The sequence below is a fragment of the Triplophysa rosa genome, linkage group LG10, assembly GCF_024868665.1.
Source record: "Triplophysa rosa linkage group LG10, Trosa_1v2, whole genome shotgun sequence".
Classification (NCBI taxonomy): Eukaryota; Metazoa; Chordata; class Actinopteri; order Cypriniformes; family Nemacheilidae; genus Triplophysa; species Triplophysa rosa.
In genome coordinates this window covers 9,039,691-9,056,891 of record NC_079899.1, presented here as the reverse complement: position 1 = coordinate 9,056,891, position 17,201 = coordinate 9,039,691, and the positions used below count along the sequence as shown (strand labels likewise).

General features: G+C 39.2%; 1 protein-coding gene across 1 annotated transcript; it reads left to right on the top strand.

Annotated features, from left to right (window-relative positions):
- The first annotated feature begins 353 nt into the window (after positions 1-353).
- hspa4l (heat shock protein 4 like) lies at positions 354-15,176 on the top strand. The gene is made up of 19 exons (XM_057343424.1): positions 354-741; positions 1,726-1,783; positions 1,858-1,998; positions 2,512-2,634; positions 2,723-2,822; positions 4,183-4,316; positions 4,393-4,637; positions 4,726-4,802; positions 6,060-6,211; positions 6,656-6,762; positions 7,403-7,536; positions 8,460-8,656; positions 8,857-8,934; positions 9,093-9,233; positions 10,113-10,238; positions 10,459-10,566; positions 11,604-11,723; positions 13,904-14,065; positions 14,293-15,176. Exons 1-19 carry the CDS (start codon positions 635-637, stop codon positions 14,467-14,469), a joined length of 2,487 nt encoding a protein of 828 aa, XP_057199407.1. The 5' UTR covers positions 354-634; the 3' UTR covers positions 14,470-15,176.
- The last annotated feature ends 2,025 nt before the right edge of the window (positions 15,177-17,201 follow it).

Below are 17,201 nucleotides of genomic sequence, written 5' to 3'. Positions count from 1 at the left end.
GTAAAATATTGATTAAAACATTGATTAAACAAATACATAAAAATATAAACGACGTCGTGACGCAATATCTCTGTAGGGCTGAGATATTTTTTAAATATGACAACGATGATGGGTTGCATATTATTATTATTATTACTCCACATCCAGCGATGGGCCCCATCATGAAGGTTAACCATCTATTCTCATAGGTCGTTTAGTTGCACGGTCATTCCCGGTGACGTAAAAACGGGAGCTTCTTTCGCCTGGTTCTAGATTTTTCGTTCTTATCTGGGATGCTGCACCAATCGACGAGCTGTCTTGTGTCCAGTAGCCAATCACGAACGCCGGTGGGCGGGGTTTGGTTCAATTCCAGTCTCCAAATGCGCAAGGTTTACCCATATATTGCCGGTTGACAATATCAGTGGAGTCTGCAAGAATGCAGTAGAAGCGTCCTTTGCTAGGATTAGAGTGGACGAGTTATCTATAAAAAGCCAGACTTACATAATCGCGAGTGCTTCTTCTAGCTCGGTTAAAAGCGCCGTCTCGAAAAACGACAGGCGCATACAGTAGAATAGGGGTGTTGTGTTAACCTCACCCAGCTCAACTATTCAAAACTGGACTGGAGGTGTTAAGCATAAAGAAATAAGGACTGAACATGTCTGTGGTGGGCATTGATATGGGTTTCCAGAACTGTTACATCGCTGTTGCCAGGAGCGGCGGCATTGAAACCATTGCAAATGAATACAGTGACAGATGCACTCCGTAAGTACAGCATTTCCCTGTAAAATGATGCTGTGTGTTGTTACGCAACGTTTGCTGTTGCCTAGCTGGCCGTGTTTCTGATCCATGTATTTTGCTCCTAACTGTGACCGCAGATGCAAACTAAGCACCTAATGCACTGTACAATGCAGCTATTCATCACCTACAATTCAAAGTGAATAATCATCTTTCCGTTTAATATCTGTTGGAGGCTTAATTTCCACAAGATTGCACGCCCTGATAGAAAATCTATAAAAGCGTTTTATAGTAGTCTGTCTTGAAATTAAGAGAAACAGTACGGCTAATGACACGTTTTTTGGTCTATGTTTGATATTGTCTGGATTTTGAAAAATACACGTCATTAATACAAGAATTAGATTACATTCTCTGTTTTGTGGCGTTTTAAGCAGCGTCGATCACTGAAAAAGGTGTGCACGTGAACGGCATAATCTGACACTCTGGATGGGGCAAATCCACTATACTGTGACCGTGTCGTCGTGTTGGTTTTCCAGTGGACAAATCCACACACATTTGGGCGGGGCAGCACGTAAAACCACATATTTTACCATGTACTTTATGTCGAATTTTCTAAAGAAGTCAAAAACACGTTTTTAGTCGAAACAAAGCACAAACGTGGTGTGCCAAGTCACTGCAGCGCTTACTCAAATCTGCAACTGCCGTTTATCCCAAAACAACACTGTTGTAGTTTAGTGGTTGTAGAATGTATATGACCTTGCTGTCTTTTTTAAAGAATTACATAAATGTCTAGATTCAATTTTTGTTCTAAAATGTGTATAAAGTCTAAATCTCAATCATTTGTTTCACACCATGGGATGGTTTGAGTATGTACACAGTAATAAACTAAAGACGCTGTCCAAGGTGCTGATCCCCCCCTCTCCTTATTCAGGTTACCAAATGCAGCTCTTCTGAATATTAAAATTGACATGAAAGTGTTTATAAATGTGTGAATATGATCTTTACCAACAGAGCATGCATTTCACTGGCGTCCAAAAACCGAACCGTTGGAAATGCTGCTAAGAGTCAGGTACTGTTTTAATGTCAAAGATCGAATAATCTGAATGTGTTTGAACCAGTAACCAATAAACAATTTCCCTGCAGATCATAACTAACTTTAAGAACACGGTTCATGGCTTTAAGAAGTTTCACGGTCGAGCATATGATGATCCATACGTTCAGGGGGAGAAATCCAAGTTGCCTTACAGCCTTCACAAACTGGACAATGGCAGCACTGGAATAAAGGTGATACAACTATGTTCTGTTTTGTCGTATTTATTAAGCTGTGTAGATAAAGATGAGACATTGCGACTCCAAGAATACAAAGCTGATAAAGAACCAAATTCCTGAAAAAAAAATGAATAAGAAGAATGAAGTACTGCTATCACAGTGCATCTTTTCAAAACTGCTTTACATTGAGGACCTTAAAAGAATACACTTTTTAAAATTGGGTTCATTCAGAGGAATATGCTGAGTGGCAGGTGAGACATACTGCCAGGAAGTTTTGTCAGACGGCCCCTTGTTTAAATCGGTTGAATAAGCAGTGTTGACATGTATGTGGGCGGTCATGCGTTAATGAGTTTCTGACATCAGAAGCACAAGGACAACAGACAAAGCTGTTTTTGCAGCTGGTTTAAAAAGAAATTGACCGTGGAAGAAGTTTTTACTTAATGCCGAATGAATCAGCGTCCTCGTAAAATGACTTTTTCAAGACACCTGTTCAAAAAAACATTTCAATTTTTTTTGTCCATGTCACAGGTACGTTATCTGAACGAGGACAAGGTGTTTACCATCGAGCAGATGACAGCCATGTTGCTCACCAAGTTGAAAGAAACTTCTGAGCTCGCCTTGAAGAAGCCTGTGATGGACTGTGTGATATCTGTAAGTGATTCTTAACAGGGCAAACCTCAGACACAATGGCACACAATTGCACTGTTGACATGCTTACGTTCTGTAATGTTCTCACCAGGTCCCCAGCTTCTTCACCGATGTAGAGAGGAGATCTTTGATGGATGCCACTCAGATTGCTGGACTGAACTGCTTGAGGCTGATTAATGACACAACAGCAGGTTAGTCAAATCAAACTGAAATCGTCATTTAAATAGCAATGGAAGGTTAGTGCATTTTGCATGAATTCTTGTCGTTTTTCTCTTTTAACAATTTAATGTATTATGTTTATTTTCACAGTATTGGATTTTTGCTGATATCCGATATGCTGATATTTGCAGATACCGTTAAAGGCCTAAATATCTTTATCCTCTTATTCACCGGGAATTACTGTATTTAGTTTCATTCGGATTCATTCATTCAGATAAAAAGTCATTACTGTATGCATTAAATACATACTTCATATTAAAGATACAAGTTTCTTTCTGTGTGTGAGCTTTTTGAGATATCATATCACCTAGCTGAATGTAACATGTTTTACGTGTGACGATTGACTAGAACAGGGTTTCATTTTCATGCTGGTTAACAAACAGCTGTTTGTGTTATCCACAGTGGTTTGAAAGAGTACAGATGGATAATCCCTACCAAGAACAACCACTTCTTCAGGCATTTTATAAATAAAGAGACAAGCTGACAAAAAATGTAGAACATTTACAGGAGCAGATTTACACAGCTGGAGTAATAATATGCAGGCTATTTGATGTCCATTTTATCTCAGTGAGCTATTTAACAAACACCAAAACAAAGTAAGGGGTGATAATGTGCAGTCATGCAGTTACATAAATAAAGTCTGACAGGGCGATCATGACCCTGACATGAAGTGTAGGGGTCTTGTATCCCCAAAGGTGTTATTTTTGATTCCTGCTTAATAAGTGGCTACTTACCAGTCACATAAATGGACTTGAAATATTGATTTGAGATGATTTAATTATGTAAGTAGAAAGAGACCGCAGATGAGAGACAAACTAGCACAACTGAATAGGAAATCAATCAATTATACAGTTCAGCAGTTATTATGCCAAAATATTAGACTGCAGAATGCCATGTTTGAATCAGAATTAAAGTGACAGTTCACCCAAAAATAAAAATTCTGTCATCATTTACTCGTCCTTTGTCATTTCAAACCTGTATGACTTTCTTTCTTCCACAGAACACAAAATAAGATATTTTGAAACATGTTGTTAACTGGACCCCATTCACTTGCTTTGGGTTTGTGTGGATACAATAGAAGTGAATGTGGTCCAGTGCTGTTCAGTTCTTTTGTGTTCTGCAGAAGGAAGAAAGTCATAAAGGTTTGAAATGACAAGAGAGTAAGTAAATGATTACAGAATTACAATTTTGGGTGAACTGTGACAGACCTACAGTATGTGTGTGATATTGTATGTACTGAGTATTTCAATGAAATATTTTAATATTCTTTCTTCTCTTAATTATTACGATTACGTTTTTTTAAATGCATTTCACATATCTTGTCTGTTGCAGTGGCCTTGGCATATGGGATCTATAAACAGGACCTGCCAAACCCAGAGGAGAAGCCCCGTAATGTTGTGTTTGTTGATATTGGGCATTCATCTTATCAAGTTTCTATTGCTTCCTTTAACAAGGGGAAATTGAAGGTCTGTGTTATTTCTACCATGTTGTTGAATATGCTTACAGTACATTTAATCAATAACAAGACCATTTTTCTCACAGGTTCTGGCCACAGCCTTTGACCCCTACTTGGGCGGTCGCAACTTTGACGAAATGCTCGTGGAATATTTCTGCGAAGACTTCAAAAAACGTTTCAAACTAAATGTTAAAGACAACCCGAGGGCCTTGCTGAGGCTCTATCAGGAGTGTGAGAAGCTGAAGAAACTCATGAGTGCAAACTCCTCTGACCTGCCTCTCAACATCGAGTGCTTCATGAATGACATAGATGTCCATGGAAAATTGAACAGGTAACTCAAATGTCTCGATTTTGGAAGTGATAATTGTTTGTTTGAAGTTGAATTCATGGTTTTCATGTGTCATTGTGATTTGACACAGGGTTCAGTTTGAAGAGATGTGCGCTCAGTTGTTGATGAGAGTGGAGGCGCCGTTGAAATCGGTCATGGAACAATCAAGTAAGCAGCAACAGATGAGCCAGTTTATTTTAAGGCACGGTTTGGTCGAAATAGAATATTCTGTCGTTATTTTTTAGGCAAATGTTCCAAACATGACTTTCTTTATGAGTTATACAAGGAGTAGAAATGTTCAGAATAACATGTTCACATAGCTATTATTCAAACAATGAAAAAACTAGAGATGCACAGATCCTCTCTGTTTTTACCTAAATTGCTTTTATCGATCAATACCGATTATTGGCCGATATATCGGTGCAACATCTACAAACATATAAGGGGAAAAGAGACATATTATATATTGTTGGTCTTATAAAGCAATATATGAATTTTGTGTGAGTAACAGACCAAAATGTATCTTTTCCTGAAAGTTTTACCCTTTATTGGAGCTGACAGCTCGTATTTGTATTTCCACTGGGGTGTCACAAAATACTGCTATCGGCAATAACCGTGATATTAAATACTATGATGATCAATATTGTGTGATTCTACACATATGATAATATTTTAAATCAATTTTATCCTTGAAGAAATGAAAATTTTGTCAACATTTACTCACCCTCTTGTCATTTCAAACCTGTATGACTTACTTTCTTCCGCAGAACACAAAATAAGATATTTTGAAGAATGCTGTTAACTGGCACTTATTGGCTTGCCGGCACTGTTCGGTGACCAACATTCTTCAACATATCCTCTTTTGTGTTCTGCAGAAGAAAGAAAGTCATGAGTAAGAGTATGAGTAATTGATGACAGAATTGTCATTTTTGGGTGAACTATCCCTTTCGATCCACAATTATTACAAACTTTCTCTCTAATCCTTACACTCGAATTTTAAGTGTGATTTGTTGCAAAAGAAGAAAACATCAAATAAAACGAAAGATGAATTTGACTAATAGCATTATTCGTTATAAAAAAATAGATATCATGATAATACTGTCACAGCGAATGATTTTGACCATGGAAAAAAAATCTGATATCGTGACGAGCCTAATTTCCACATATTCAAATTAAGGCATTACTCCTTATACTTGATAATACACAAACTTAAATATACTTCACCATAATTCATTCACATTTACCTTTGTTGTGTGGAAAAAGAAAAGCATCAAGTTTTTGCTAAACACTTTTGGTGTTCGACGGACAGAAGAAAGACGGCTTTGGAACATCATGAGGATGAGAAAATGTTAACTTAACCAAAAAGCAACCATTCACCAGATGCTACAGATTGATACCTTTCCTCCTATTGGAATTCTTGTGCAGAGCTTAGTAGAGATGAGATCTATGCCATTGAGGTGGTGGGTGGAGCCACCAGGATTCCAACCATTAAGGAGAGAATTTCAAAGTTCTTCTGTAAAGACATCAGCACCACGCTGAATGCAGATGAGGCTGTGGCGCGCGGATGTGCCCTACAGGTAAGATGTCACTTGAACTTAATAACAGGAAATGAAACGGCAATATGAGCAATTCCCCAGACTCATCTCTGGCAGTCTAGAATTTTTTTCACAGCTCAACTAAAGCCTTGTGATGATTTCTAGGCAGCACACAAACTGATCGAAAGCATTCCTTGAATGCGCTGTAATTTGCTTTGCATAAGCGTCTGCTGAATTCATAAATGTGAAAATGGCCTTGATGATTGACAATCGTAGGTGTAAACACAGACGCAGCAGGGAGCGTTTGCATGGGAGAGCCATAAAACAAGATGAAATCTGTGGTCCGCGCATGGATTATGCTTTCTCTGATTTCTTACACTAATACCCTATTTAGACAGCTTATGTAACAGCATTTGCTTGTGTATACATAAATGTTCATTTTTGGTGTCTATGTGTGTGCGCTTGTGTGTGTGTGTGTGCGGTAAGTGCGCAATCCTGTCTCCAGCCTTCAAAGTCAGAGAGTTCTCGATTACAGACGCCGTTCCCTTCCCGATTACTCTTCGCTGGAAGTCTCAAACTGATGAAAGTGTTGGGTAAGAGGCGTCTCAGTCTACCTCAATCCAAACATCCATTTATAAATCCGCTACACCTCTGAGTTATTTATTCTAGTTTTTCTTTATTGCATGTAATTACTCACTGGTGCTTGTTAAGGCAAGCGTCACTATTCCTCACGCTTAGAGTTTGAACAAACCCCTCATGCTTTGTATTGAATTGCTATGCATATTGCATAATTTAACCAGCGCCATCTGCACTGTGAGTATGAATGAAACCTCAAATTATACCCTGCAGGTTGTTGAGAAAAGGTACGCTGGTATTTTTTAGCAACACTTGTAATTTTCACCTGGCAGTCGATAAATCGGGTTAAAAAACAAAACTAGATATTCAGAATATCATAGGGACTTATAAAAGAAACCACATACAATGAAAAACAGGCTGAACACTTTGGAGACAGCATCAAAATGCCCTGACAATCAAGAACACACTAGATTTGTGGTGGTGAATAGTTGTACAAATTTAGCATAGTCAAAATTATGGAACGTTCAAAGGGTTTGAACAAAGTGTCAAGCAAGTGTGTGATGTGCGTACCTTATTAAATACATCAACTTTTCCAAGCAATTTGACTAAGCGTCAGTCATTGTTTCTTTTTATTTATATTCTGTTTCTCCTTTTCAGTGAATGTGAGGTGTACAGTAAGAACCATGCTGCACCTTTCTCCAAAGTCATAACCTTCCACAAGAAGGATCCTTTTGACCTGGAAGCGTTCTATAGCTCTCCACATGAACTGCCCTATCCTGATACCAGAATAGGTGCGTATCACAGTATGTCATATGACTTCCAAAGTGTCGAGGCTGACATTGTGTCATGTCATTCTTAAGTGATGAATCAGATTATAATGATTCTTTAAGATAATTCACTTTAGAGTTTTAGTCGGGTTTCTCTAGCCTAATTCATGACCAAAATGAGACTGTGGTGGAAAGCTCAGGGGACCCTGAAATAGTCATTCATGTCCTCATTTGATTAAGAATGGCCTCAACATTGTGCTCCATTGTGTCAGAGCACCTGTTATTCCAGCTGAAGTGGGTTAGGGTTAGTCTTAACCTCAGGGGTGTGTCACCACCCACCTGCCAGGTAATTAGGACTGAGACATGCCGTCCCATAAGCTTCAACTCTCATCACATCAGCTGCTTGCTGAAATATCTCTATATTGAGCATGCGACAATATACGAGGGCCCAATACACTCCCATGTGGCAATCCCATGAATCTGGTGCCTAAGTTTGATCAACATTACAACGTTATAATTATGTTTTCATGTGACTGATTTTGCTAAATTTATGGGTCAAAACTCAATTAAGTGACTAATCGTAATTTTTCTATATTACATTGTATGTTCATATAATATGAATGAAATCCACCCAGTGTTCATATTACAAAATTAAATTTAGTGAAAAGGCAGAACCACTTAAAATAACCATGCAAATAATATTATTTAAATGTTACAAAAACTAAAGCAGGTTGCAAAAACGTTATATATATAAAAATAATATATAAAATAATATATATTATAACGGTCAAACTTGAGCACCAGCCAATGAAATGTCCAAAAAATGTTACGTTTCTAAAATTTCGACAAATTCAAATTTCAGTAATTGGCAAAAGCAATATGAGTCAACCTGTTAATGATTGTTTTTTATTCTGGTTCTGATTGTCTTGTTGTTCTGCTGTGGTCAGGCCGTTTTACTATCCAGAACGTGGTACCGCAACCTGATGGTGACAGTTCAAAGGTCAAGGTGAAAGTGCGTGTGAACGTGCACGGGATCTTCAGCGTGTCCAGTGCTTCACTTATAGAGAAGCAGAAAGGAGAGGCAGATGATGTGCAGATGGACACAGAACCTACTGTACAGAACGAAGGCCGGCCTGAAGATCAGGTAGAGACATACGTACATGCACAACTAACAACAAAAGTTATATCAAGAAGCGTGATGCATTCAGCTGTTCAGTGGTGCTCCGCTAAAGAATTGACATAACAAGCAGATGTGTTCAGCACTGAGCTTTTTCAGTTTATCTTTGGAGTGTGACGCTGCAGAATCAGACGCCACTTATGCTATTTTTACATCCTTTTTCATAGAATAAAATGCAGGTGGATCATGATGGCCAAGGAGAACCCAGCACTGATGAGGAAAGAATGAATAACTCTGGCAGTAAGGTACAATATATCTTAGAAATACTGTATGAAAGATTAAAAAAAGAAAAGAAATAAAAAGTACCTTTGGTGGAAAATGCAATATCACCCTTTTAAATGCTATATGTTACCTGATAGTTCTGTATTTGCCTTCATTTGTCAACATTGTTTTTTTTCTAAAGGATGGTGCTTCTGATAAGCAAGAGCAAGGTGCAAGTGGTAGCAAACCCAAAACAAAGGTTAAGAGTGTTGATCTGCCCATCTTGGCCAGCACCACCAGACAGCTGGATAAAGATGTGCTCAATAATTTTGTTGAATATGAGGTGAGTTCAAGCTTTTTACTTCAATTTCAGCCTGCCTCAGATCCCCTTAGTATAGTCAGACGGCTGGGATTAATTTAACACTTCAAAGTAGTTCTCTTTAATGTGCATCCACCTAATACATTTTGATGCCTGTTTCAAAGCAGAGCTTGATTTTGGGCAGAATTTATTTTAGATATATTTTACAATTCAAGTTGTACTGTATATGCAAGCAAACATGAACTACAATAAACAATATAACAATTAAAAAAAAAATAGTCTTATAAAACAAAAACCAAAAATAATAATACGCAAATTAAATCTCATTTTGGCAAGTTTTACTATTACTATTTACTATTACTATTGTCACGGCAGCCAATCTCCAGTAGAATGAATGTTCCGCACGGTATCTTACAATGGGCTTGTTGCTGAAATGATGTGAAGGATTTAGCGTTTGCCCTAAATATCCATGACTGAGCTCAATTCAGACCCTTGGGAAAAGATATTTGTAGATCATTACGTCAGTGGAGTGACAATACAGATCATGTCCCACACTTACTGTTACTTTTATTATTTCATTAAAAACTTAATATATGTAATATTATGTGATGATAAGTTTTGGATAATAATGGCACAGCCTTGTTCTATTGTAAGCCTTTTGTCTTACGTAGAAGAAAAACATGTCTGGCTGCAGTTGTTTATCTCTGTTGGGGGTTTTATGTAATGACTTGTATGGTGATTGCTTTAGTTGTTTACTCATGAATGTGTTGAATTACATTTAGAAGTTGCTTGTAGCTATGTTAATAGCTGTAAATTATAATGTTAATCAAGAATGTTAGTAGATGAGTAAAACATTAAAAGAATGTGGTTTCTGAATGTATTGTATTGTATTCTGTCTTTCAGAAAAAAATGATCATTCAGGACAAGCTGGAAAAGGAGAGGAACGATGCTAAAAATGGTGTAGAAGAATATGTTTATGACCTGAGAGACAAACTGTGTGGCATCTATGAGAAATTTGTCACTGAAGATGTGAGGACATAATGTCTTTGTTGTCTGTACATCGGTTGCTCTCAGAGATACCACTGGGGAGTTTACTGCTTTTTATTCTTAAAAATAATCTGTCCCATCCCTGCCGTTCTCAAACTATTTGACAAATTTAATAGAACAGCACGTATAAATAAGTTATGTACTCTATCTTAGTTCTTTTTTATGTCACAATCAGCACTGTTTTGCATGAATGTCTTTTCAGGAAAGCAATCGACTCATCCTAATGCTGGAAGACACAGAGAACTGGCTGTATGAAGAAGGAGAAGACCAGGAGAAAGAGATCTATCAGGACAAATTGTCTGAACTCAAAGTAGGTATTTTTAGGGCTGTTAAACGATTATTCGCATCCAAAACAAAAGTTTGTATGTCTGTGTACTGTGCAAATTAATTGTGTATTTATAAAAGCACAGAAATACATGTATATATTTAAGAATAATATAAAAGATCAATAAATGTTTATAAATGATTTAAATGATAAATATATATACGTGTAATATTTCTTGAATATGTACATGTGTATTTGTTTTTTAAATTCAAAATAAAAATGCACAGTACACACAAACTTTTATTCTGGATGCAATTAATCGTTTAACATCCCTAGTATTTTTCAAGTGATCCTATGTAAATATCTCAAAGAATGCATATTTATAGATTCTCAATTTTTACACATTTCATGAGAAGGATATTTAGTTTGTCTTTCATTGAAAATAGTAGAACCAGAGAGAATGGCAAAAATACTGACTGTTTATCCCAGTATTGGGTCACCACGACTCAAACTGATGCCATTGGTTAAGCCAATATACAGTAGTTATGTAGTAGTAAGGTTGCTCAAACATACTGTCTCAAGTAACCCATGTTTATATGCATAGACCTCTACAAGAAAGCCATTAGTAGGCTGAAATATCCAAAAGTGTAAACATTATAGCGCTGTGGTGCTCTCGGAATATTGCTTTTTTAGCATCTTATCCACCTAAATGCATTAACGTTGGCTCAGTCAATGGCATCAGTTTGAGGTGGGACTGTCTGTTTTGCAAACCGATGGCAGACTAGGAGTGTTCTGAAAATCAGGTTAATAAACATAATTACTTTTGCGATTCTCTCTGTTGCTTTTAGTGGCATCAAAAGTGTTCTGTTTTCTGTCCCCGGAGCTTGCAGAAAAAAGAATTTCATTGTATTCAATTTTCATTGTATTCATGGTTTTGCATAAATAAGCTTTGATTGGCAATAAAGCTCTTTCTGATTCTGATTTAATATAGTCAATAGATTCAGTGTGTCCTACTAAAAGCCCATTTACAAAATGTGCATGAGCCGTTTGTCACAGCAGGATGTTGTGTTTGGGTTTTGTAGAAGTTTGGTGGGCCCATTGAAGAACGGTACAGAGAGCATGAGGGCAGACCCAGAGCGTTTGATGAGCTAGGCAAGAAAATACAGCTATTTATGAAGACTGCGGATGCCTATAAACAGAAGGTAAGCAATTATGAGTAAGATATAAATATAAAAGTCTTACTGTGGAGTCTTTTTGATATTTTAGCTTCACTGGTAAACTAACACCAGTACATTGAGTAACACCAAATGACTCAAGGGTATGCATATACAAGCCACACATTGTTGCCAATGCATACCTTGATCAAATATATTGCTTATATATTGCAGAAGGACTATGCATTGCAAGTCCTTTTGCATATAAGCATCTGCCAAATGCCTAAATGCTTAATTTTATTACTCGAAAATGATTTTCTGACCTATGTAGTTCTATAAATGTGGCACTACATAATATAAAAGTGTATATTACGCGTTTCGGCTTACACAGCCTTCTTCAGGATACACATCCATTGTGCAAGCAGCTCTACTTAAATAGTAATCACAGACAGCTGGACAATCAGTGGGAGTGGCTAAAGCTATACTCCTTGAACAAAAAAGGAAAAACAAGAGGCAATAATATAAATACATGTACAACACATTATAATATAAATAATAACAAAGAAAGAAAAAAAATGAATTGTAATAACTATTAAACTATTAAAACGGGCGGGGCTTTATTTTGCCCTTCCTTTTTTGATTGGTTTGTTGTATGTTGGGCCTGGAGCAGAGGGCTAAAAATGCCTGGCCATTGGACAGTCGGTATAGTCCTACCTCTTTTTTGTTGCTGACGTCATGTGGTGAAGAGTTGTTGTTGAGAGGGGGAGAGGAGCTTAACGTTTTTGATTAAAGATTACAAGTGCAGATGAATAAAAAAATAATGGCGTGCACAGATAAATCATTTATAATAATCACTGCAACACTGTGTAAAACACTTCGAATTTTCCTGTTTGATTGCATTTAAACGCAGTCTCCTTGTGGTTTAACCAATATAGTAATGTCCACACTCATATTCTAGCCTATATATTACATATGAGGAGTTACAAATTAATAAAAGACTCAATTGGATAGACTTTCCCAGAAATCACATCAGTAAACGTGTTCGTTTTCACCATGTTATCACAATGACTGCAGCCTCCACATCTAAAATGACCAATTAAAGAACCGAGCCATGTTTTCTTCTCAAGTGCCGGAAGACAACTCCAGACCACCTTATTTCGTATAGTAGGCGGACTCCATTGTATAGTAGGCGGAAACCATTAGTTTCTCTGAAAAAATTGCTCTGTGATATCCCAATTAGAATTTATGATACATTTAATTTTTGCAGCCTCAGTACTATACGTTGTTGAAAAAAGACCCGATTAGAGTTGGGACGTTGTAGCACTTTATTCTTTTTACTCAATAATTGTATCCTATCCATAGATCTAACTATTTCTGTTGCTTTTGTTAAAACTTCAGGCTCATAACCTCTCGTTTGGAATCTGTTGGTCATTGCAACTGAAATTCACAAATCCGTTTCAATCTTTGAAATTGCAATATGGAATATTCTCTATTAACCAAGATGGATGAGCGCTATCTGCTCTAAGTATGGTATACGATTCGTTAATTTCATAAAGATCAAGGAAATTGATTTCGGACCTCGAGTACTCAGTTTCATTTTGCGATTTATACAATTGCTATATTTATGAAACGTGCCATTTGACTCCGAACCAGACCAGTTCTTGCTTGTTGTGTATTTAGCACCCAAAATGTGACGTTCAGCCTCCTTTTCACAGATATTAATGAGCTTATTTGGAATAATAGCTTTACACAGCTCTACTGGCCTAATTACTTTCACAACTTTAATTATTTTCATCATCTGAAAGCTATTTAGTGAACCATGTTATGTCTGATAATGTCCTCAGGGAACATGTACACAGAGATGATGGTTTTTAATATTGGAGATGTGTTGAATTACCATTTTTTGAATTGTGCGGGGTCTTAAGTATTAGCATTGTTCAGTTGGGCTCTTTTGTTGTTAAAAGAACAGTTTTCCTAAAAATGAAACATTCTGTCATCATTTATTCCCTCCAATGTTATTCCAAATCAGTATGATTTTCTTTCATGTGTGGAACACGAATACGAAAGATATTGGAAAGCATGCTTGTTATAAAAGAGTTCTTGGCCACCACTGACTACCATAGTAGAAAAATGTCTTTGTTCTGTATTGCACTTATAGTAAAGGTATAATGTGTACTAGGAATGGGAGTTGAGATACATGAAGCACATCTTTGACATTTGACCAACAGGATGAGCGCTACCAGCATTTGAGCGCTGAGGAGATGGGTGTCGTTGAGAAGAGTGTAAATGAAGCCTTAGCCTGGATGAATGCAAAGATGAACGCCCAGAGCAAACTCACAATTGCTCAAGACCCAGCAGTCAAAGTAGCAGACATCATTCAAAAGATTCAGGTTTGTACCGCTTTCTTAGTAAAAACAGCCAAAACAGCATCTTATCATGATAGTTGACCCACATGATCACACCTTTAGTAATGAATAACTCGAATGTGCATGGAAACATGTCCATAAAAAACCCTGACATTATAATTTACATCAGTTTCATATAATGAAATATGACAATTATTTGAAATGCATCCATATACTGCATATCAATCCATCTGAGCTGTGTTGAATTACAGGAGTTAGAGGAGGTTTGCAGTCCAGTGCTCACCCGACCCAAACCCAGAACCGAGGAGCCCATAGAAGAGGGAGACAAAAACAATGGGGCACACAATGGCCCTGCTTCACAACAAGGTGCTGAAAGCAAAGGCAATCAGCAGACGAAACCTCCGTCTGGAGAGATGGAGGTGGACTGAGCCCTTCCACACTGAACCTGCTGCCATTCTCACACAAGCCACTATTAAACCTTTTCAACTCACACTGAATTAATAGCTGGAACCATTCTCTTTGTGTCCACCACTCAGTTGGCTGTATTCGTGCATCTGTTTGTTGAAGTCTGCTGTTCTGTTGGTTTTCTCTTGTACCTATTAAGGGATCGGATGAGGCTATCCTTTGAATGTTATAGCTATATTTTAAAGTCAGTATGGGATTGGACGTCCATGATGGATCATATGAAGTACTGTAGATGTAGTCCAGTAGCTGAAACAACGCAGCCGCTCTTAACAATATCGTATCCCTGAAGTAATGTGATACTTGCATACTGGGAGTCCCAAAGTCATTCTCAAGAGGTCAATCAAACAACTTAAAATAATGTTTGATCAATCCTTAAGGTTGAGGAAAACAAGCAAATATGTATGCAATATATATAAATATATATTTGTATTTAATATGAAAATGTCCAAAGGACGTGTTGTCTAGAGCCTGTAAATATTATTTTAGTAATTTGAATTTATGGGTGCTTAGATATAGGTACACTCCTATTGTTGACATTGCTACGCTTTTAGCTCTGTAGTGTCATATGAAAGTAGAATGTACTGAGCGGTTCATTACCTTTTTTTCCAGTTTTCATGCAGTCCCATAAAAGTGGTTTGATGATCACAAATAATAAATCATGCCTTTATGACTACATGTGTGTTTACTGCTGTAAAATACATTCGTTTTTATATCAAACATTTTATGATATTATTGAATTACCTCAATTACTAGTACTAGTACATGTCAAGGCTTGCGTGGCGGAGAACCCAATTGCAGGCAACCAGGACGTAAGGGGTTAACAAATAATATATTTATTGAAAACAAAAGTATAAAACAAAACACCCACGATGGGGAAAAACCAAGAAAACAAGATAACATGCAGCAGACAGGACACAGATTAACTAAGACTGGGTAAACTGAACAACACTAGACAAACGCTAAATAACAGATTACAAAACTCGACTTGGAATATTAAACAGACCACTGGTACGGACAGGAACAAGAACAACGAACGAGCACAGGACAATGAAACAAGAGGGTATATATAGGTAAGACAAACGAGGGATAACGACATGGGGCAGGTGTGGTTAATCAAACACTCAGGGAAGGATAACAAGGAAAGAGAGGAATGGGGCCAATGACAAGACACTGGAGAGAACGATATTATTGTCAAACGGACAACAATATGTTTCTCTCCACACATAACCTAAGGACTCTGCTCCGATCCCACCACACGACTAGAATTTCATAAACAAGACGTGGGACCGTGACAGAGCCCCCCCCCCTTAATGAACACCCCTAGGTGTTCACCAAGGGGTTGACAAACAAAGACATGACAGACTGGGAGACAGACAGGACAAGCAAAACAAAGAAAAAAAATCAAGGGTAAACATGACAAGACAACAACAGGACTGGGTGGAACATCAAAAATAACAAACAGGGAGGGGGGAGGGGACCAAACAAGGGCCCATAGGGGGCAGTCCATGGGGGTGGGGAAAGTCCCAGTCCCCGGCTGCGCTCGAGGGCGCGGAGTCCTGGGGGACTTAGGATAAGTCCTGGGGGGACAGTCTTTGACCCTGGGAGTCTCCCAGGGACCGGCTGGAAGGCCGGCTGGACAGGGCTTGACGCCGGCTGGAAGGCCGGCTGGACAGGGCTTGACGCCGTCTGGAAGGCCGGCTGGACAGGGCTTGACGCCGGCTGGAAGGCCGGCTGGTAGGCCGGCTGGAAGGCCGGCTGGATCTCCGGCTGGATGGCCGGCTGGGACGCCGGCTGGATCACCGGACTGGATCACCGGACTGGACGCCGGCTGGATCACCGGACTGGACGCCGGCTGGATCACCGGACTGGACGCCGGCTGGATCACTGGACAGGACGCCGGCTGGATCACTGGACAGGACGCCGGCTTCACCGGACTGGATGCTGGACTGGACTCAGGCTGTGCAGGAGTCTGTACCCCCCTCCGCTGCCTCTTCTTCCTCAACCGAACCACAGGACCTGTGGTCGGCTGCGAGGTAGCGGTGTAGGGTGTGGCTAGCTCCGCCCCGGAAGAGTCCGTAGACACCTCCCCGGAGACCCTCCTCCCCCGCTTGCCACGGAGGTTTGCAGGAGGACCAAGGGCTGCGGAGTTGGCGGAGGAAGGCGCAGAGTCCCCCTGGGTGACAGTGGCCAGTATGCAGTCCTCCGGGACGACGGGCAATGAGTCCGAAGCCCGGGCTGGGTTCACCCGCCCGGGCTCGTCCCGATTGACTACATACCGTACCATGTCGGCTAACCTCAGGGGTCTCAACATCCTCCTCTCGCCAGGCGTCAGACGGTGGGTGAGACAGCCGTCGAAGACAACTTGCAGTTCTGCATCTCCGAAGTCTGTCTCCCTCGCCACCGTCATAAACGCCTCAGCGAATTCCTTGGTCCCGTGGTTCCCCTGACGAATGGGGAATCCCCTGATAAATGGGCCTTGCGGGACTGAAGGAATACCTGGCCCGAGTCCATATCGCCTGCTGGGTTCGCGTTTGGCTCGTTCGTTCTGTCAAGGCTTGCGTGGCGGAGAACCCAATTGCAGGCAACCAGGACGTAAGGGGTTAACAAATAATATATTTATTGAAAACAAAAGTATAAAACAAAACACCCACGATGGGGAAAAACCAAGAAAACAAGATAACATGCAGCAGACAGG